This window comes from Chlamydotis macqueenii, chromosome 4 (genome assembly GCF_036417535.1).
Source record: "Chlamydotis macqueenii isolate bChlMac1 chromosome 4, bChlMac1.mat, whole genome shotgun sequence".
NCBI lineage: Eukaryota > Metazoa > Chordata > Aves > Otidiformes > Otididae > Chlamydotis > Chlamydotis macqueenii.
Genome location: NC_141559.1, coordinates 27,068,500 through 27,091,696, shown reverse-complemented (window position 1 = coordinate 27,091,696; position 23,197 = coordinate 27,068,500). Strand labels below are relative to the sequence as shown.

At 38.9% G+C, this 23,197-nt stretch overlaps 1 protein-coding gene across 2 annotated transcripts in view; it reads right to left on the bottom strand.

The window, feature by feature from the left end:
- Positions 1-7,737: 7,737 nt before the first annotated feature.
- The window catches only part of PPA2 (inorganic pyrophosphatase 2), a 37,426-nt gene continuing 21,966 nt past the window's right edge, over positions 7,738-23,197 (bottom strand). Inside the window, exons 8-12 of one of the 2 annotated variants that reach the window (XM_086746438.1) lie at positions 17,777-17,904; positions 15,885-15,970; positions 13,922-13,991; positions 8,968-9,007; positions 7,738-7,922 (exon numbers count right to left, since the gene is read on the bottom strand). In XM_086746438.1, the coding sequence (XP_086602564.1) occupies positions 7,894-7,922; positions 8,968-9,007; positions 13,922-13,991; positions 15,885-15,970; positions 17,777-17,904 (353 nt within the window). In that variant the 3' untranslated portion in view covers positions 7,738-7,893. The remainder of the gene's footprint in view (positions 7,923-8,967; positions 9,008-13,921; positions 13,992-15,884; positions 15,971-17,776; positions 17,905-23,197) is intronic. The other variant, XM_086746440.1, reaches the window with a different exon arrangement.

The following is a 23,197-nucleotide window of genomic DNA, read 5'->3' as shown; positions in this document are numbered from 1 at the left end:
GCTGATAATACTATAATCCAGTTAATAAAGTTGCAATTGAGTTTAACTTGGCTCCACATCCTTTAATGTAAATATTGTGCTGCTGGCATTAAACACGTCAACATTTGAGCACATGGTTGAAAAACCACACTTTTACTGAAACAAACATCATCAGCTTGAATTAAAAGCCAAATACACAGACTCCTACATCAGAATTTCTTATTAATGGAAAACTACCTACAAGTATAGTTAATTATTGGGACTGCATGTATAGTTCAACTTAAATGGCTACAGTCCCATCACACAAATACTTTCAGTCACCCTGCCAAAGGCATTGCCTCTCATTTACACTTTCATCAACATGACAAGAGCGGAAGTAGGCAGAAAGAAGAGACCTCAGTAGGTCTGCATTAGATGCAGAAGTTTCTTCACGTAACAGAGGATTTTAACCTCCTATCCCTGGCACCAGTTGTGAGGTGACAGTTCTCTATCAATGCTGTAGAAGTGTTTTACAGTGACATAGTGCAGGTTGGCAATCTCCAAATGCCAGCTCAAAGGGTTTGTGAAAACAATTCAAGTGATGTTAGCTCAACTCCTGGAAGGCAGTAACTCTTCACAGTTTGGTTGCACGTTAGAGAAATACCTGTTTCCTAGTGTCATTCATGGAAGCTCTAGGATTCAGCTGGCAAAATGACACAATAGATAGGTTTTAGTCCAGGGAAAAGTACTTCCTCAAGGTGAGTCGCATTTCCTTTACTTTTAAATCCTTTGTGAACATAAGGCTTTCTTTTCTGGGCCTTAGCAACATGTGGTACGTAGACCATTGAGACATTAAGTCACAACAGCGTGGATCTAAGGTCCCAATACCCTACACTTTTACTATTTATCACTTAAACTTTAGTCCTGCTTACATGACTGTTTTGTGTAACAAACAGCCACTATCGCTCTATATAACTGTTTGCCAAACAATAACACCATGATATTACAGTACAGAGGTTGAAGGGTCAGGATAAGTCTCTGTAGAGTTCACCTCCTTCACCTATCAGCCCCTGCCCCTGAGTAACCCACTGATGTTCACTGCTCAAGTTCTCTTAATAGCAGAACAGGAATAATGTCTAATTCTTCTCCCATCTCTTATCTGTCTTTTCTACCTAGATTGTTAGCTTCCTAGTTGTTATACTGAATGAGCATTTTATTTTTATGGATATTCTGTATGATTTTATGGGCCAGAAGACTTCAGTGCAACATTGTTTCAAACTGAAGAATTTAAAAAATAGGCATTTTTAAACAAGAAAATTTACAAATTCAGAAAACAAAAACCAATTGTTACAGAAGAGAACTGGAAATTAATCAGCTACCTCTATTCATTATGCAACTAACAACCATAAATAAACATTTTTTGCTACACTTATTTTAATAAACCTATAATTAGAAAGGGATCAAGCTTTTAAGGAAAAAAAAATCCTGAGGTTTTAGAAGTTGGTGTGCATATGTTCATTAACTGCTACAGTTTGCTTGGTCCCCTCCTGGTAAAGGGCACTTCCCCCCTCATTTTTCTCCCTTCTCTGAAAAAATAACTTTTGTTTTTGCATGAGATCACCAGATCACATATTCAGTGAAAAATACCACATGCTGTACCACTTGCATACATTACACTTTCAGGCAGACCAGAAGCATACTGGTATGATTCAGATTAGCTATACTACGTATATAAAAAAGAGCTTGCACGTCACAGAAACATCATTACGATATTCTAAGAATTGTGTCACTTCTTCCAAGAAGTGTGAGTTGAAAAAGAGACATCTAAGGCTAATTTGCATTTCAGTTGGAGGTCCCACAAACCATTCCAGCTCAAGATAGCCAGCTAAGTGAATCAGAGAGCTACTTTTACAAAGCAGATTATCATAATCAGGGAGCAACACCTGCGCATGATTTGTAGATAACAGACACAAAGATGTTCTGATAACACTTAGGTGCACAGAAACACGAATCTCAAATCTCTTCTCGTATTTGGACACATGACATTTTCCTTTCCCTCATTTGGGTCCCCTCATTTGCTTCTTATTCTGCCAGTTAGTTGCACGACCAGCTACAAGTTTCTTTTCATATGCACTTCACAATGACCCTTGCTCAGCTGCCCTGCTCTTACCCTGACTCCTTTTCTCTTGCAGGATTTCCCTTCCACGCACACACACAGCTATAGAAACTCTGACAGGATTCCAAAACTTGTCTGAACACTTAGAAGCTCTGTGCTGCCAACCTATAGGCTCAGAGACATCTGTTAGTAATAAGGCTTCCTTAATGTTTAAAGTTTTTAAGGAACTAATGCTCACATTGCTGTAACATAAACAGATAGTGTCCCTATTTATAGACACAAAAAGAAGAGAGATTTACGTGGTTTGTCCAAGTCAGAAAACTGCCCAAGGAAATTCCTGCCTAGGAATTCCTAAATTCTTTATTATCAAATACAAGGAATAAATAATCTAGTTAAAGCAAGGCGACAGCGAGGCAAGAAGTAAATTTCAGCAAACAGCTCTGCCAGGGGAATTTTGTCCTCACCTGACTGTGCCTTCCCTCTCATCCCAGTTCTCCAGGGAGAGCAGACTTCCAAACACTGCTCAGATAGACTATTTTTTACCGTATGGTAGGTCTTCTAAACAGCAGGATATTTTCATTCTCACTTTTAAACCACCTTTGTTTCCAGGCCTCCTATGATTTAGTTAAAATGCTTAGAACTCCCAGGTGGTCACGAGTTACACTTCGAAATTGGCTTTTCTGACTCCAGAAACACCACATGTAGGCCATTAGAGGACTTAAAGACCTGCTGAATTGAGTCTAGTCTCTTTCAGAGCTCACAAAGATGAAGATGCCAATTTACGCTTTGAACTTTCACCACCATTGATGCTCTTTTCACTCTTAAGATAATTACGTCATCAGACAACCCTTGGGCAGATCAATCTGACTAGCAAAGCCTGTATCTTCAGCCAAGTCCTTCAGAAAGCCTGTCAGTATAGCTAACCTTCCCGCTGCAAACAAAGCTGAATGTATCCTGTGTTTTCCTAGACACTGGAAGGAGCTCCCCTCTCAATGCTGGGGAAGTGTCAGGTCTCTGGTAGAAACCAGATCACTCACAGAAGAAACTTTTCCACCCATTTTAGAGGCAACATACTGATTACATGGTCTGCTCAAGCCCACGGGGTACACTATGGAAAAAGCAGAATTTAGTTATTCTTTGTATTCCAACCCAGGGCTTTTGACACCAGGTAGATGTTTACTTTTCAGCGTATTTGAAACGTGAAATATAAAGCGCTTAAGAAAAACCCAAATCCCGTAGTTGGTGTAATAGCAGCAGCCAGCAGTCAGATACACAGAGTAGACAAACCAGTTTAATAACATTCCAGTATCCCTGTCCTGATACATGCATCAATAAACGAGCATAAAGCTAATAACGGCTACAAAGTGCAGCCATTTAAGTGGCCACACTTACTCTCTTCATCCCAAAACAGAAGTTTACAGGACTGTCCACTGATCACTACGCACAAAACCAGATCTTCAGGTCTGAAAAAACTCCCTTATTTTCCAGGCAAGCATCAATACATATACAGAAGCAAACCACAAGGAGTGCAACTGAACACATATATTTGCATATGTGTTGTAATATCTGGATAATGCAAGTATTATTCTTCCAAAGATAATAAACAAAAATGTTAGGATTAAACTTGGTGACGTTTGTGAAAAATCTAGAAACTTTATGAGGATGTTCTAAGGGGAAAAGCTAAGGGGCAGCAGTGTTTTGGCACGTAAGACATACTCTTCATGCACAGAATAGTGCAATTCTTTTTGGCTTCTTCACTTTCTCTTACGAAGAGAAACCCTTTTCTGACCCTTGTAGTAGACCAAATCATCAATAAAAATCTTATTTCTGACTTAGCATACTGAATCACTGGTAAGATTCATTCACTTGTACCTTACCAAATAAAGGGAAAACATGCAGCACTATCTGAATTCTGTCCATAGTTGCAGAATACTTAGAAGTTTCTGCTGCAAGAATCAGTAACGAATTAATTAGCCAAAGTCAACAAATAATCTCACAGTGACAATCTACTGCAGTGAGCTTGGCTTTTTTTGGTCTATCTTCTAGAGCTCATCTGTAGTTTCAGCATCCCGTTGCACAGAACAGTAAAACGTGAGAAATCAAAGACTGTGTGTGGATCAGTCAACACTGCTGTGCACTCAGGTCATCTCTGCACAACTCAAAAGACTCTCAGAAAATCAACTCAACAATAAATACAATTGCTGCTTTCCATTGTTTTCCCCCACTCAGGAGACCAAAGACTATTTCCAAGCGCTTAGGGGATGCAGTTCCAGCTTCTGTGTGGTAGGTAAATGTTCTTCTTCCTTGGCAAATGGATCCTACTGACCTCTCCAGTTGAAAGCATGAAATCAGCACTGTTAAGTACTGCTACAATATTTATGCAAAATTGTTTTAAAGCATTTCAGTCACTCCTATTTAATGTTCTATTTCTTACTTTTATTTGTCTCAACCTCCTATCTGTCTTCCATTCTTTCTGTTCCCTTACAGTTAACTTTTCACCTCTTTGTTCTCTAAATCTCACATTTCTTGTCCTCAGGGGGCAGAATCCAGGTTATCAAACCTGTTAAGAAATCACCTTAAACTTTACAGCAAGGGCAGAAAAAAAAATTTTGCACCCTACTGACTTCATATTGTTTTTGCCTTTTAGCTGGACTAAAATTGTACTACAACCCATTAAAAAGATTCAATGTCAGTAAAAGCAAAGAGACGCGTGAAATAATACTTTGGGCAGTTTAGGACTGATCCATGCCGTAGCTCTCAAGTGTTAATACAAGTGGCAACCACAGGCAAGTTATGGTAAGGCACCCTCCTTGCATAACATCTAAGAACGGTTCTCCCACACAACCTTCAGAATTAGTTTATATTCTTCTGGGGCTTTTCAGAAGATGTCTGTTGTTACTAACAGCATGAAAATAACATCCTAACAGTGACAAAAGCATACTATTTTCACAATCCTTTTATTTTCACACTTTAAAGAATAATGACTATTATTTCCATGTAAAACTCAAGCCCTGTTTTAGACTAGGGGGACTGAAGTGTGGACTCCATGTCAGTAAAAGGTACTATTTTGAGCAGCAGCTGACGATCTACATATGTAAAAAGAACCTCCACCATCACAATAGTGAGAGGCAAAAAAAAAAAAAAAATTAAAAATTAACCTCTCCTTTCTCTTCAAAACAGACAAAAAGAGGAAATCAAGATGCAAAGTTATCCTTGAAAGAAATATTTATGTGTGTATTATATATTCAACATAGAAAATACAGTTAAGATAGTTAAGATGCATTTATTTCCTGGGGTGGGAGGGGGGAGGGTGGAAGGAGGACATTTCTCTTCAAGACATCTTCCCAGAAGACATTAGTACCAGATATGAAACAGTTATTTTCATAAAACTACCGAGAAATAGACACCGCTACACTAAGCTCCCCGCTACTATGAAATCAATTTTAAATACAACAATGCAGGCATGAAACTACAAGCAGAAGACCTAGCCTAAAAAAAAAAAAAAGTGTTCATTGCACAGACTTTAGGAGATCTGAAAAATATATTCTATTTTTCTGTCCCATCCCCCTAATCCTCTTATTAGCAGACATTCTCTCCACAGCTATTTCATTATGCTTCCTTTCTGAAATCCATGGCAGTAGCATTCAGTACATTTTAGCAGCAAGGCTACACGTAACAGTACATCTTTTTATCTCACTTGGAGAAAAATTTTTAGAAAATATACATAAACACATGTTGAAAGTAGTATGAAAACAAGACATTCATCTGCTTATATTCTCTACATGTAAGAAATACTTTAATATTTTCAAATTTATTATAGTTTTAGGCATTTCCAATCACTTCAATTATCAGCTTTCCCAAGTATTATTTGTTATTTTTGTGTACAAAGTCCAATCTGATATAGAAAATTATTTCTCCTTCTGAATTCCTAACCACATGCCATCAATGTGGTTATAAATTAAAAAAAACTACTAACATTATTTGAAGTAAAAATGAAGTACCTTCTGATCCATTCTTGATAGTTCAGCATGGGTACGTTTGTAATCAACACTTGTTTTTCCTATACATATAGCTTTTCATTCTAAAAAAAACCAGGACAGCAGTGACCACTGTACAGGGAAGATAATTTGATTTTACACAGTGCCCTTCGTTGCCCAGCTGTCTCTAATCACTTTACAAAACAGTAAGCCACGTACCACCATACAGGCAAATACAGTAGCTCTTCTGCACTCTACAAGAGCTCACCTCTAACCAGAGTAATCTCAGACTGAGAGGCTGCACATGAACCTGACACTAGGGAAACATTTACTCTGTGTTAAAAAACAGCCATTGTATCTGTAGCTGTAACACTGCACATACTTATACTTCTAAAACATAAAATAAAGTATGGGAAATCAGTACTGTAACCTGTATGCTGGATGTAACATATCACTTGAATAAACAAACAAAAAAAAATAGTAGTCCTTAATATCTGAGGTTTATGTTGCATTTTTCATACCACACCTAAACTGTGTATAAAACAATACAAAACTCTATGCTGATGGGAGAATTTAATCTACTCCTAAGTGCTGAGGCCCAAACTGAGATGTCCAAAGTGACTGGTCCTTATACACTAGATAATATTCTAGAGGAAGGTCTCTAAACCAGAAAAATAATTTCCTAAAATCAAAGAAACATTCCTACAGGTGAAAGCTTTCTTAGTAATAACTTATTCTTTGTAAGTAAAAGTTAGTCCTCTATGGCAAGCCACAGTCTAACTTTTTCAGTTCTTTCTCTTCCATCATATGTCAGCAATAATAACTTTTTATTTCAGTCATCATATAAAGCAGACAACGCTCACCTTTGGTCTCAGTAACAAGCTGAATAAAAGCTGTCTATATTATCTTTTTCTCTCTTTCTACTTAACAGCTGGCTTTTTTGTTTGTTTTTAATAAACACCGTGGGCACAGACAGGCCAGATATAATCCTGCAGTAGAAAAAAATGGCAGATATTTTTACCATGAAAGCACAAAGCTCAGTTTTATACACTTTATTAAGCTTGTCTCACTGAATGAGGAACTATCAAAAGCCTTCAGGCATACACAATTCTAAAAATTGAAGTTTTCCATAAGGAAAGCCCTTCCTGTGTGATGAAACACAAAACTTATCAAAACAGGATGTAGTAGAGAGAGCACACGTGCATCCTTACTTCATTTGTTACGGCATTAGCCCTTCCTAGTTGAATTACTCTTTGGAGGGAAGTTGTATTTGTTTTTTTAAAGTAAGTATGCTCTGCTCGTAACTCTACGAAGAATGCAAAGACAGCTGGGCACAAAAGTGAATACAACTCAGGAAACAGCACACAGTCACATATTAAAGAACATGGGAAACTGGTAAGCCTATTACATTAAGATAACTGTCTACTTGAAACGCACTACAGTCAGGGTGGCCTGATAAGCCCCAAGATATAAATTAAAACAGTCTTCTATGCACCTGACAGCTGAATTATTCCAAAATCTGAAGAACAAGGCTGAAGACACCTTATCTCCCATCTCATTTGATACTACACTTCATGAGTGGAAAAGAGCAATTCTGAAGTTCTGAGTTTTAGAAACAAACAAGCAAGCCAGCCCTCCTCTTCCCTCTGCTCCACCCTGCACAAAGAAAGACATAGAAAGGAAACATTCATTTTATAATGTCAGTGTTTATTTAGATGACGGAAGGTTTACACAAGTTGAAAAGTTGTTTCAACAGGAACCCAACAATTAGTGCTTTTGCCTGTCTTCAAAAAAAGGGACGACTTTAAGATTTGATGAGGCAGCTTCAGAACACTTTGACGATCACTTGGGAAAAAAGTGCCAGGAATCAACTACAACAAAAAAAATACACATCAAGAATGACATTAGTTCTATACAACTAGCCATACACAAACACTTGAAAAAGCAACATTCTGCCCTTTCAGCTATCTCCCCTCCCATAACAACACTTCTGGGTGAACTCTATTCCCAGCCTGTGCAAAGCACGGCCTCAAAATAATATCTGTTCACTTTAACAGTTTGGCTGAAACAATCCCACAACAAGTTACAACACTGATGTGACCATCCCTGGAAAACATCAAAGATCAGGCAGATTATATTCAGTCGCCTGTCGGAGGTCTGAGAGGTAATACTTCAGTAAATAAATGCTATTTATTGGCATGCCATATAAGGGCTAATGGAATGCAACTTGCTTTCCCATGACATGGACTACACAGATGTTACTTTGCAAACAATCTGGAATTGGACTCATGACTAAGTTTCTTTTAGCGTTTCCGTAATTCTCTCCATCTCATAAAGCACGTATGTCTTCTCTATAGTTCCTGCCAGTATAATTTTTTTTCTTTAAAGTACTTAACAAAAAAAGGAAAATGTAGGATGTATTCTTATTTCTTGAAGAAAAACACATGTTCTGTTAACATGAAAAACAGTCGTTAACAGTGAAAAGTGAGAATTTTGTCTTTAGAACTTACACTTGAAAAGTAAGTATGGGTAAGTCAATTTTAGGAAAAGGAGCTGTTTATTTGATTAGTTAGCTACTGTGAGGAATGACAAAGAACTAAGGCGATGAAAGCTTTCTCCTATAAAAAGGACATGTCATACATTTGCTTTCCATGATCAAAACCAGAAAAGTTTAGTCTTCTCATATTTTTATGCGGACTACACTTTCTCTCATACTCAGAAGTAATCCTCTCCCACAAACCATCTATGAATTTCTGTTCATGTTCTGTTTAACAGGGGATAGGTGTTACAGTCTGACAGGATATAACATATCACTCTCATTTGCGCAAAACCACCTTTTTTGAACAAGACAGTTTTAATGTCAATTTTTCAGGCAAACTATTAGAAAAATAGTATGGCACTTGGGGAAAAAGGTACCTTCTGGGGAAACAGAATCTCCATTCACACACACTGGTGCCTAAAAAAAAAGAAAAAACAAGGAAAAAAAAAACCCAAACCAACATATCAGTATTTAGTTAAAGTTTCAGAGGTAACACCCAAACTCAAAGCTATTTTACTGCTGAAGTCAAGAGGTATTAATAAAACCAGAACTTTCAGAGGACAGTATTTTACCTTAGACTTTCCCCTTCCCCCAACTACTGTACAAATTTCTTTGTTGCTCATAAATGACAAAACAAACACACTAATAATGAGTGATAGACTAACACCTTATCTAATGTAAAGGGGACTTTCCTGCTGTATTGTCTTTGAGGATAACAGGATTTGCTTTTTACATACTAAAGAGTAAAAAAAGCCTTTCCAATTACATTACATGTTTCAATATAAGGTATGCATGTGAATACACACACACACACACAATTTACATTACATATATGAAAACATTTTTTATACAAGTGTGTAATTAATACTCTCTTACAACTACATTTTGATAGAGTAGGATTCAGTTCTGTGGAAAGTGATAAATTATTTTAAAACATAGGTCTGACATTTCAAAGCTGGATACACCACTATTCAATTGTAGTATTACAGAGCACGTCTTGTCCTGTAACTTAAAGGCCAAAATTAAAGTCAGTTTTAACAGCAGCTGGAAGCAACCTGCCTCAGCATGAGGATGTTAGTTACTTGCATAGCAACAATTCTCCACTGCCCTTCTGATAAGTTTTCCAACTGACGTGACTGATGGGAAAGAAGCAGAGAGCATCTCAGCACAAGGAATCCTGCAACGCTCACCTGCATGCACAAATCAAGTGCAAAAACCAGGTGGATGTTGGTCTTTGCCATGACACAAGCCCACCCAAACTACACTTACCCAAGCAGATAACCCTAGGAGTAATCACTTAGGTGAACCATGCAAAAATTAAACAGCCTCAAAGCTGCAGGAAAACAAAGCTGCACAGTGACCACCCATGTCTTCCACACTCATGGGTGGAACTTCCTGCCACTACTGAATGGCATGTGAAGACATTAATGAAAATTTTGCAGTATCCTGCAGGCAGGCAGGCTCACCCAGGAGCTGCACGGCCAGGCTTAGCATAGTCCAGCACTCAGACCGAACTGCACTGGTGTGAAATTCCCTCGCGAACCTGCCTGCCTCTGAGCAGGCGCAGGGCTCGGTCTATTGAAGAGTGAGTCGAAGCCTGTGCGGAGGGAAGGACAGTATTCTTTTTCCCACTTTACTCAGGATAATTACCTGCACAGGGGGGTTATGTGACTGGTCTGAAAGGATGTGCCACTATGACAAATGTAAGCCAAGTCTTCCAGGCCTTATCACCAGAACATCCCCTCTCTTTCCAGCTAAACCAAAGCTTTATTTCATAAGGCAGGGAGAACCAGTGGTCACCACGTATAAGCAGGTGGCTGCCACTTCTGAGATAAGTGCTCAGAAAGTTTGAGACAAGGACTCAGCACCTTCCCACCAGGAAGAGATCAAAAACTCATCCAACTGAACTAGGAGTCTCTTCACTACACAATCCCTTCATCTGAAACACCGTTTAAAAAATAAATAAAATTAAAAAAAAAAAACAACAAACCCCAGACTAAAAACCTCACCGATCTTTTGTTTCACAAGTGGCCACTGAACAGAAAATTCTGTCTCTACTAAGTTCCAAATGGAAATGTCTTCCAGAAAACATGTTGGGAGAACGGCAGTTAACAGACTTTCCTGCTTAAATCTGAATTATTCAAAACACATCAGTAAACACACAGATTCAAATTTTGCTGGAGATTTTTTAAAATTACCAGGAAAAGCCAAATATTTTCGCCTGCAAGACATTGTTCTGCATTTTATCAAAAAAGACCTCATCTAGCAAAGCTTTCCTAGTTCACTTTCCAGTATTATAAGAGAAGAATTATGATAAGTTTGAGAAACACTGCTCTACTAACTATATATAGATTGTCTTGGAGATTTTCCAACTCTCAAAGTCCGCAGCAGCTTCTTCACAGAGCAAGTGAGCAAGCAGTTCTCAAGATTAATGTTAAACAAAGGTTTGGCTGTCCTGGTCAGTTTTACAGATGGCAACACTTAAAAGCCTGAAATAAACGGAACAACACATTCAGCTACAAAGCTCTATTCCTCCTGCGTTGTTTTCAACATGTACTAACCTGGAGCTGAGAACGAGATGAAACAATTTTCAGAGGCTAGGGGACACCAGAAATTTTCACCATCTAGAGTGTTAAAACTTAACTGGGTTTGTAGTTGCAGGGGGCTGGTGTATTTTTGGCTGGTTCAAACATTCAGTACATGTTCCCGTATGCACAGATAATCTCTGTCTCTTTGGGATTGACTGACACGGCAACTTCACCAGCTGTAGAATCATTCCTAGTTTGCCACCAATATGGGTGACCCTATACACGCCCACCGTCTAGAAACTAACTCAGTGGAGTGGAAATTCCCCAACACAGTCCCACATGTGTAAAATAATGAAAGGTCAAATAACAGCGCAGTAAATCCTACTGAAACTAACAGGACTACCTTGGGAAATACTCAATCAAAAATCTATATGAAGTTCTGATTAGTGCACAATTTGGTAAGCATTTGTTTGTTTTCCATTTGGTTCTTAGTTAATAGTTCTCTCACTCACCATAAAAGTTGGTTCATGACAATACCGAGTGTTGCTTGGTTTTGTTTTTTGTTTTTTTTTTGTTTTTTTAACCTCAATATACCTGATTTAAGGCAATTATCACTCACTCAAAAATTCTGTAATTGGAGTTTGACCCAAGAAACAGAATTGTAGGGAACCAGCTCTCACTGCACAAGTAGCTCAGAATTCTCGCAGTAGCTGAAATGTTTCTCACTGTACTTCTGTACAAAATCGCTACCTCAGCATTCACTCTTCTGTTATTATCCAGAAGTTAATAGATGGACATAAATTAGAAGAAAATGTATCTGCTTTTAGTTAAAACAAAACCAAACCAAACCACAAACAAAAAAAAACACCTCCAGACAGACACAGGCAGCTTTCATTTAAAATAACCACAGCCATTAAAATTCTGCAGCCAACACTCACGTACTTTCACTTCAGTTTGAAAGAGATGAATGTCTGACAACCAAAGTGGGTGGTGTAGTGTCCGAGACAAAAAGATACCTGCTTAAAATGTGCAAGTCAATCTCCCTGCTTCTATTTCGAGTTTGATGGTCCACCATTCATATTTCAAGTGCTTTTTACTTTTTTTAGTTATTGTAGATTGGACATTGCATGCAGTATGAACAGTATTTAAAAGTGTATTGCGTCTTTTCACAGTCTGAAAAGTACTAAGAGACAGCAGCCTACAAAGACACAATTAAAATACTTAGACTGAACTAAACAGAATGAGGGAGAGGAGTACGGGATGACAACTTCACAAAAACAGTATCACTTAAAGAAAATAATGTGAGGCACAAAAAAGCCAGGAAGTGATAATATTTGATAAGAAGGTAAGTGCTTAAATAAGACATTGAAGTTTGATACAAGTTACCTATTTTATGGACTGGTTTTACTAACCTCCCCCTCAAAAACCAGGGAAAAAACTTGATTTGTTATTAAGAGGCAAAAATAATGGACATTACTGATTTAAACAGGTAATTATTTACCCTACATACTTCAACGTACAAACAGCACAGAATGCAAAAGGAAATACCACTTTGCAGGTTTGTCACAATCCAAATAAGTTCGAACTTGAAATTCTACTTGCATTTAAACACTCACTAAAAGTTACTGTAAATGCAAAAGTACAGAGGAGGTAAATATTTGCTTATAGCTGTGACTGACGTATCTAAAACCAAATTTGAATACCAAAATGAGTTTTGGTTTCATTAATTCACAAGTGCAACCATAAATGTACTTTTAAAGAAGTGCTGAAGCAAGAGAGCTGAGTAGGAAAAAGTTAGGTTTGACACTTCTTTATGAGCTAAACCAACTTTTCTTTGCAACTGGGAGTCTTACTTGCCTGTGACAAAACACCGCTCAGGACAACACATTCTTACTAGAAACGCTGTTGGAATGTTAACTGCACCGTCAGTGCAGTCTCCTCTGACACCTGAACTTGCATAATTACTGTGACTACTGGGGCAAAACACTGGCTGCGCAGGCAGCCATGTACATGTGCAAAATACCTGCCACACTCTTGTGGTCATGGGCACAGGCTCAATCACAGCATATATTAAAAAAAGAAAAAAAAAAAAAGTAATACTTGGGGGTACTTTTCTCCATGTAATTTCTGGTAACTTTGCTTAATTTCTGGCATCGAAACTAGCATATTTCAAAACACAAGAAATTCTCCTCCACTAGCATTTGAACATGAAAGCATCAGACCTGCAGGACATTTTTCTCGCCTGAATAGGAAACCTGCATGTTTTAATTTTAAGTTAATTTTCAGAATATGACAGGCATTCTTTAAGAAACATTCAAAAAAACATCCCCCTCTCCTATAGCAATGCATTTAATTATGCAAATAGACAAACAAAGGATCCCTTTAGTGATTAGGGACTACAGTCAGCTAGTCAATGAGTTCTAACACTGGGTGGTAACTCATGGCAACAGGGGAGATGGAGAAGACAGCAGGCTAGATACAAATAGCAGTCCATCTTGCCATTCAGGATCAGAAGAAACAGCACTACAGAAGGAGAAAACAAACAAAACAAAAAAACCCCCACCAGAACAGTAAAGAACCTGCCAGAAAGCACAACTGGACCACTGCAATGAAAGGTTTATATTATGATGCTTGCATTTCCCCTACAACCTCTGTGCTCCTCCTTTTACTTTATGCCTTGAATTTTTGTTTAAGGACTATTTCAATTTAGCTACTTTATTTCTGTTTTGGAGCTCTGAATCTTCTTTTCCTATTAATTACTTTTAAAAAAAAGAGTGGGGAAAAAAGTAAATATTATCTTTACCGACTGCACAATCGATCGGGCATCCTCCTCGCTGCAACAAAACGGACTGCCACTCACCAGAACATTTGTGCTGAAAAATAAAATCAAAAATGTGTTTTATGAATCAGTGGAAAAGAGACACACACAATTAAGTGCCTACGGAAAAAAAAACATCTTCACATATAGAGTTCAGAAATGTGTATCTGCAAGAAATTCTATGAAATGAAGAAGTCAAAAACACGAAGTAACCAGTAATGTTGAAGGGAACAGGGGCATGGAGGGGTGTTCTTTGTTTCTTTAGCTTTGAGGAGGTTTTTTTAGGCTACACATGCTATATTAATGCAAGCAGTGCTCACACTTGGTGCTTCTGGCAGCTAACTTAGGCACAGAGGAGGACCACAGCTAAGAAAATAAATGCTCCCCAAAGTCAGTAGAGAGAAACTGGCACTTCCTGAGGGAGCTGAAGAGCATCTGACTAGCACAGATGATCTGAATATCCCCGTCTCCTGTGCCTCGAAGGATGGCCAGATTCTGTGGCAGGCCACCCTTGGTTTGCAGTAACCTACCTGCAGCATCTAACAAGAAGGAAAAAACAGGTCAAAACTCTGCTCCTACATAAAGCAGCAGACACCTGTACCGCTTCCACAGAGCGGACAAACTCTGGGACCAAATACTGTGCACAAATGTTTCCCTATCAACATATATCCTTTCACGCAACGCCATTTTAATTATTTGTTAATTTCATCAACACGAAGCTTAAAGTGCCTCTGAAATGATCAAGGCCAAAATTTTAATATTATCCTACAGTATCGTTGCCATGCTAAAGCAGAACTATCAACCTGTCCAACTGCTAAAGTGTTCAGTCAGCTCCAAGAAAAAGCGAGAAAGTCACATTTTCCCAATAAAGTAGAAGATGACAGTGACTACCTGAGCATAGCGTCCCCCACAGCCTTTGCGCTCTGGTTTAACTAACAGCAATCTACAGCCCTTGGAAAGCAAGAGGCAAAGACACCTGCCTTCTCTTCAGGGCCTCTGGTCCCCAAACTGCCAATGCAAACCAGTTCAGAGCGCTTAATAAAGTCCATTTTAATTTAGATTAGGCCAAAGGTTAGTAAAGAACAATAAACTGGCTCTCTCATTACAGAAAACAACTAAAAAATATGGAATGCTAGGCTGCAAAATAATTCTGCATCACAGCAATGCAGCACTGAAGGATGGAATAAACAGTGACAAGAGGCTTTGCATGGGATACTGAGATTCTCCCAAAATGATCCAAAACACTCTGGGGCCACTTCTCTAAAGTTGAAGTAACCTATGTCATTTTATATAGAATGATAGAATAGTTTGAGTTGGAAGGGACCTTTGAAGGCCATCTAGTCCAACCCCCCTGCAAGGAGCAGGGACATCTCCAACCAGACCAGGTTGCTCAGACCCTCATCCAGCCTGGCCTTGAATGTTTCCAGGGACGGGGCATCCACCACCTCTCTGGGCAACCTGTTCCAGTGTCCCACCACCCTCAGTGTAAAAAATTTTTTCCTGATGTCTAATATAAATCTGCCTCCCTCTATTTTGAAACCATTACCCCTCACCCTTTCACAACAGGCCCTGCTGAAGAGTTTTTCCCCGCCTTTCCTGTAGGCCCCCTTCAGGTACTGGAAAGCCAGTATAAGGTCTCCCCGGAGCCTTCTCTTCTCCAGGCTGAGCAGCCCCAACTCTCTCAGCCTGTCCTTATGGGAGAGGTGCTCCAGCCCTCTTATCATCTTCTAATTAACATATTTTTGGAACCACTTACCAGTAAATCATCATTATACAAGGTACAATTAGTCAATCATAGTCTATTATCAGTTAATTACAAATCAGAACCATGAGTATTCCTGTCATCTCAAAGTAAAAAAACCTAAGGAGTTCATGCACAGCTGCCACATGTTGAATACCATCAGTACTAGCACAATACAAAGAGGAAAAGACATGACTGGATGCTTACCACTTAATAGTACCTCCATCAGCTTTTTTGTGAAGCAAAGCTTTCCAGTATTCATGGGTGGATTTAATAATTTCAACAGCAAAATCCTAGATTACACCAAGGAAAAGTTTATGATTTAAAATGTTATTAAACAGAAAATAAGCCGTAGAATTAGTTTATTAAAACATACTGTTTCATGTATAATTTTAAGAGGCCTCCTTCAAGGCCTCATTAAATTTCTGGAAAATATAACACCCTTTTTATGAAAAGAAACAAACTCCACTATCTGTCAAATACACTGGCAACACATTCAGGACTCAGTCTACAACCAGAAAACATAAAGGTTGCACAAAAAAATGAAACCAGCACTAGATGCTAAGCAGATACCTATAGCTGTAGAAAACTACCAGGTCCTAAATGAGACAAAGCGTGTGAGCTATGACTCCTCTGTTACATGTGCACATCAGAGTTTCCCCTCTGGTGGCAAAATTTGCAGTTACTTCATTAATTGCCCAATCAACTGCTTAAGTATTTGCAACAACATAACATGTCAGCTGCTTAACAGTTTTTGTTTGTTTAAAACCAAAACTAATATTGGAGGCGCCTATGAAAAAGCTTAAAAAAAAAAAAAAAAAAAGGTAAAACAAGCCCTCCCGTGTCCAGATGATGATATCTAGACTGGCTTGCAAAAAGCTGCCAACAGAACATTCACATTTCCTAACAAGGAGTGACTTGGCAAAATGCCACGGGAACATTGTGAACTTCACCAGAGCTGCTGGAGCACAGCCAGGGCGGCCTTGCCACATCCTGGGTCTCTAGAAACACTTGAGAATTATTCAAGTGCTCCAAACCAGCTATCTGAGGGCATTTAGTGCCTCAAGCCTGAACTCCAATGGCCTGACAGGGATATACCCTGCTAAACAGTCACTACAGAGCTACACTATGCTTTACAGAACAGGAAAAACTCCAAGAGTAGTCCCTGGGAGAACAGGGGAAAGACCAGGAGAGACCAGACTCTACATTTGATTGATTTAAAAGACGGTTTTAGTGTGGAGAGGAGTCAGGACATCTCTTTAACCAGACGAAACATGTAAAGTTGTCTGTGTTGGTTAGAAGGCATTTTATAACTTTGATAGCACACCGCAAGGCTGAACAAGCTGACACGTGGAAATCATTCATTAGGAACCAGTGATTCTTCATCAAAAATAGTCTTCAGAGAGTGTGCAATACATGATTTGCAAAATACTTTTACTCAAATGAGTCCATTTCCTCTGGGGGGTGAGTGGGGGGAGAAGGTATCTTCTTCAGCAAGGTCTGCTACCAGGTCCACTCTCCTTTCAAACACTGGTCATTTTTACCTTAGATAATTTAAAATATCATTATTTTTCCTAAAAAAGGTGAAAATATTTTTTTCAGCCTTCAAGCCAAAACCAGCTCAAATGCTTTTAAGCAGAATTATCACGAAAAATTATATCCTGAGCAAATACCAAATATGAAGAAATCTGCTACCTACTGTCTATCTTAAACTTCATAACCTTAAAAAAAAAAGTTAGGAAAATTTATAAATCAAGACTGAAAAAATACCTGAAAAGACAATCTGTTTATTTCTCTCACAGGGAGAATGAAAATGCTATGGAAGACAACTACAAGCATACAGATGCGTATGTAAGTCTCATCAGGACTACGCCTGGATGGTTTTTTGCACACTTCTTTTAATACTCTATGCATTTTCCCTGAATAAAATGGAAGACAGCAAACATTATTTATTCCTAGCCTAATAAATTGTATTCAAAGATCCCTCAAATAAAAATCATTTTTGTTAAACCTCCTCCTTTACAATTCAAAAAAATCTAGGATGTATTAAATTGGCCATATGAGACAAAGATGCATCTTTAATTTTGGATTATCTTCACCTTGTCTTTATATTCTCCATTAAAAGCAAACTGATTTTCTGGTTTACCATCAGGGACTTTATATAATCGGAACCAGTCAATCGTAGCCTCAAGGTAACCTGGTTTGTACTTCTTGACATCATCAATATCTGTAGGTTAAAAAGAAAAAAAAAATAGAAAAAGACTAGTGATTTTTATGTACAATTTTTGTACCATTTGTTTTTTAAAGTCTCGCACAGGATCCACAAGCAATTTGATTTCACTGAGCACTTTCAAAGTCATTGGGGAACTTCACTTTACTACATTAGCTGCCCATAGCTGCTATGTTACGATTTCACAACCACACTAAACAGGTAAACCAGTTGCCTCCTGCCCTTCATTAATTAAGACCCAAAGGGACAATGAATATAAGGACCATACTTGTGACAGGAGGAAGAAAATTCTGTATTTACAGGCTTTCATCTCAGTAGGTACCTCTTGCAATACTTAAGATTATTCAGTGAGTTATTTTTTTCCCAGCAACTGCAGGGACTAAAGGCATTTTTTGATAATGAAAGAATAGCTAGTAAAAACAATTTCAACACATGGATTTTTAAACCAGCACCTTGAAACAAAATACAGGCTTGACTTCTCAAAGTTATATTAAAGGCATCCCCTTACTCACATTACTTCCAAATGCAACCCATTAGATCCAAGACAGGTATGTGCCAGGAGCACTAAACACTAACTCTTCTAATAACTGCATGATATCTGCATATTCACAGGGATAAGTCAATTCTACCTTTACCTCTGTAAGCCTACCGTGCAAAGATGGAACAGGACACAAAGAGGAATCATGCCATTTGCAGGACACCCTTGGGATATAAAGATGAACATTGCCCCAGTGGGTACAGAGAGATTAAATGGTCACACAGCAATTCTGCTCGAGGGTTATACTGCTATAGCAAAGACACAGTTCATGATCTTAAACATTTACTTCTGCCGTGCGTATCAACTTTTACAGGATTGTCCTGTGAGACTACCACCACTCCTGTCACTTGCCATGAGATGGTTCTATCATTCCCCGGGAAAATTAACCCTCTGGTAATATGTTTATGCGGAAAAGCCTTCAATAAAATTTTAATTGATATTGAGACAATAAAGGATTTTGTCCTTTCAGGAAACCAAGGACTTTTTGTAGCTGGTGTAATCCTCCTCTTTCCATCTATTTCCCACAGTCACTTGTAGTGGAAATGGAAGCTGACTTTTTATTGCATGTGCATTTCCACCATTAAGTGCCTAAACATCTTTTTAAAATCTAGTCTATGAACATGAACAAAGACATTTAAGCATTTCTAAAAAGAACAGTAAGAGAAAGGAAAAAGTCCTGTGCTACAGACCTTTCAATTTCTCCAGACCACCAAGAGAGATGCCATGTGGACTGAACTATAAGACCAAACCTATGTGAGAAGATATGCTGAGTGTTCACAGGCATCTGATAGACGCCACTCCCAAATTCCACTGGATCACACACTACCCAAAGAATAAAACACAGAATTTTGAAGAACCCTATTTAATTTTTTGCTTCTGCACGCACTAAATAGGGCTACGTGTTTATGGACTCGGAGTAAAACACATTTTGAACTTGGCTGCCAGCCATCTGCCTGTAGAAGATTAGGGAGTTTCATTGGCAGAATCCCAGAAAAAAGCAAGGGCACATAAGGCTGTGCTAGAGGCAGGTCTTCTAGCTGGAATACATGTGTAAGAGTACAAGAAGCCTTTCACTGGGGTGGGTGGGTGAGTGAGACCAACCAAGAAGGAATGATTTAGAAAAGGGTGAGGATGGATGGAGGCAGGATGCTTCATTTGGACACTAGTAAAATTCTAGCTCCAATTTAAATCGGTTTCAGGGCTCCAGTGTATCATCCTGTTCTCTCCAAGCAAGGGAACATCCCTCCTCCCCTCATCCTGAGTCCCTGCAATCTCTTCCTCTTGTGAGGTTTGAACTCACAATTCCTAGTACTTGTTGAGGAGACAGTATCTCCTCAAATCTGTAAAGCAAACCATGCTGCTGCAGCAATTTCCTTGGCTCCCAGCAGTGAACTCCAGATCTCCATCTCCAGACACCACTTAAATTCAAGCATACTTTCTCAGACTGCTACTCCTTTTCTTCCTGTTCCTATTCCAGCAAACTTCTCTCCTAACACTGCTTCTCCATTCCTTCTACTTGGTTATTTGCCTCCTATTTCCAAAAAAACTGTTCATCAAAAGTGGTGTACTCTCTAACTGATGCTTGGGCCCTTCCCCACCTGTTGTACCTTATTTATAGGCTTTGTTTATATTTCTTTAAAGGACTCAAATACTAGAATAGGCTTTGGGGCAGGCTTTCATTACCTCCTTAAGATACGGATGACCATCTTCATGGATAGAATAATCTCTCTCTGAATTTCACACTCTCTCTACTGGAAAATACCTTGCCTAGGTAAAATGACTACATAGAATCAGGCTATAGCATTATATGGCCCCTAAAGTACTGGCTGCTGTATATTCTGGTTTTGAGGACTTAAGAAGGGAGATAGTGGTTGCTTTTATTTCCTTGGTTCCTTGCAAGTTATACTCCTTCATCCCCATGCTTCACTTCACTATTCTTTATTATGAAGGACAGATACCAGGCACTAAATGAAGCTTAAATGTGCAACAAAAAAAAAAAAAAAACCAAACTCAAATCTCATCCTGTTGCTGTGGAGTCAGTACATAGCACAAAATACAAGGAAAAGAGCAGCTCTCCCATCACTCAACAGCTACCTCTTCAGTTCATTAAAAGGCACCATAGAAAAACCCGAAAGACAGCTTGTTCTCCACTTTGAAATCCAAATAGCATCTCTGGGATATCAGGAGAAGAAGAAAAATACACTCAGAAAACAGAAGAGTAAGCAAAGAAAGGTAAAAGAAAAGACCACGAAAAGCAGCACAGTGTTTTACTGCACTAGTATCTACAGAAGGTAGCTGCATACTATGATTAAAAAATAAAGTTAGATGTCTTTTCCGCAGCTGACACTGTTAAGACTCTCTTTTCTAACCCTGACTGCTTACCTTCCCTTAGAGCTCTGTACTCACACTGATGTCAAAGGGGCTGAGTAAGCATGGCAGTAGCAAGCACATACCTGGCCTAATGTGGTTTCACCTCTGCAAGCAAGCTCTGCTGAGAGTGACAGAGGAGAAAGCTCAGGCTCCTGCAGGTACATTATCAGCACCTACCCACTGGGCTCTAGGCAGTAATTTCTTTATGCTGCCCACATAAAACCAGAGGTCTCATTTTTCTGGGCACCAAAGTTAAGCACCAAGTGTTAAAAAGAGATGGCTAATCACATTAAGGGTTGCAGTTTAGTCTCAATATGGAAAATCTCTAGAGGGTGGCACAAACAACTGCTGCTAGCTCTCTGTCAAGGGAATGAGCCAATGCAAACGTAGATCCCAATTCTATCTGGCTTTACAAAAGAGAGCAACAAAAGCATTTGTACAAAACTACCATTTTTAGTACCACAGATGCTGCTTCTTGCAAGCAAAGCTAAAACAACATGCTCACAGCAAGCTTTCTAAACAAGGTCTGTGGGAAGAGAGGACATATGCTTTTAATAACGTCTTATAAACATTTACAGGAAGCAGCAGCTACATTCCATATAAAGGCATTTGGTATATTTTGTGCAGCATGGTGTGAGGGGGTAGGAGGGGAGCTTCAGTACAGATAATTAATTTCTTTATATTGAATGCTTACACAAATCCACAACAAAGGTTTTCAGGGCCTCTGCTGCTGCTCTGCATATAAATACACTCACATGCAAGGGTCTGTAACAATATACGGTACAAAGTATGCAATATGCTTTGGTTTTGCCATTTAGAGTTCTATCATGTAACTCAAAAAGCCAATCTTGAGTTGCACATTGGGAAAGAAGCATGGCAACATAGCACAATTAACTACACCTGGGCCAGCAAATGGTAGCGCAACAGAGCCGGTAGAAATCACCAACTGCTCTGGAACATATACAGGCATCTTTCCAGTGAGCAATAGCAAAAAATGGCTGCTAAGATTCCAGGCCGGTAAATCACCTCCAAAACGCCATTCAGCCATATATGATTTGTCCAATTTGCTCAGAGAAAGCAAGATGACCTTTTGAAAGTCAGACTTTTCATAAGCTGCTTCAAATACACTTCCTGCTTCAACTGCCAGTGATTTTCAAAACCTTTTGTCCAATACGAAGATGCCATATACATTTAGATCAAATTACAGCACAAAAATATCGCTCATCCTTTCCAAGCTCAACCTTCTAAAGCACATCAGAAATGTATGTGAATTGCAATATATTAATTTCAATCCAAATTATGAGATAAGCAGATAAGCAGCCTTCCCAGTCCAAGAATTTGCTGCTTCTCCTGGTCAGTATTTTACAAAACCCAAACAAAAAGCAACAACAACAACCAAAAAAAGCAGCCAGGCCTATTACACCACTAAGATTTAGTGTTTCAGTGTACGGAGAGCTTTCAGACCCCTTCCCAGACTTGCCTGGTCTGAAGTCACTTTGCTGGTCTGCTAACAGCCATCTGCCTAGCAACAGCCTCAGCAGAAACACAATGCAGCAGCTTTCAAGTAGCCACAAAGACAGATCTTATTGAAATAGATAAATCTGAAGATGCCCAGTTCTAGTCTAAGAGAAACTTTCCCATACACATACCTGCATCTTACACACCGCTTGTATTTGGAGTGATATTGTCCCCACGCCCACTGGTATTAAGTGCTATAATTTCGAAAAGATTACCTTCCAAAGTCAGTCAAAAAAGACAGCAAGCCTCTACTATTCCTACTGATTCCCACATGAATAGGTGCTAAGCATTGCTTATCATTCCTGGATATTGTCACTATAAATGAGAGTTTCTCATTGCTCTGTGTGAAAGAGAGTTCTAAGCAGAGTTTCCAATTTAAACCAGTATTTATCAATAAATGCCTGCAGGACACAGTACAGTGGAGTGCTACGAATAAACAATGAGAACTGCTCACAAGTTGGGACTGCTCAGTTTTAAGTTCTGTGAAGTTTCAGAAAAATCAATTGCACTTAAGAGAATGATTACAATCCCAGAAGGAGAATATACAGAGTACCTGGGGTGTGCTTAAAGCAGCAAGAGGAGTTAACACACTGCATGGGCTCAGGATGGGGTTTGCAAGTAATCACCACTCTGGTGTCCCAGAATTATCTTTTCCAAATGTTCACTGGGGGCTGTGCACATACTGAGCTGAAAGCAAACGTGATGATTCTTAGTTCCATTCAAAATGTTTATGAAATTATACAAAAATGACTGGACAGACTTAGAAGGCAACATTCAGCCTCATTTGAGGCTACCACGGTAACACAGCAGCACGTGAAATATTGAGGGAGATACCAGTTTTATCTGTAGCTTGTTATGTTGAAA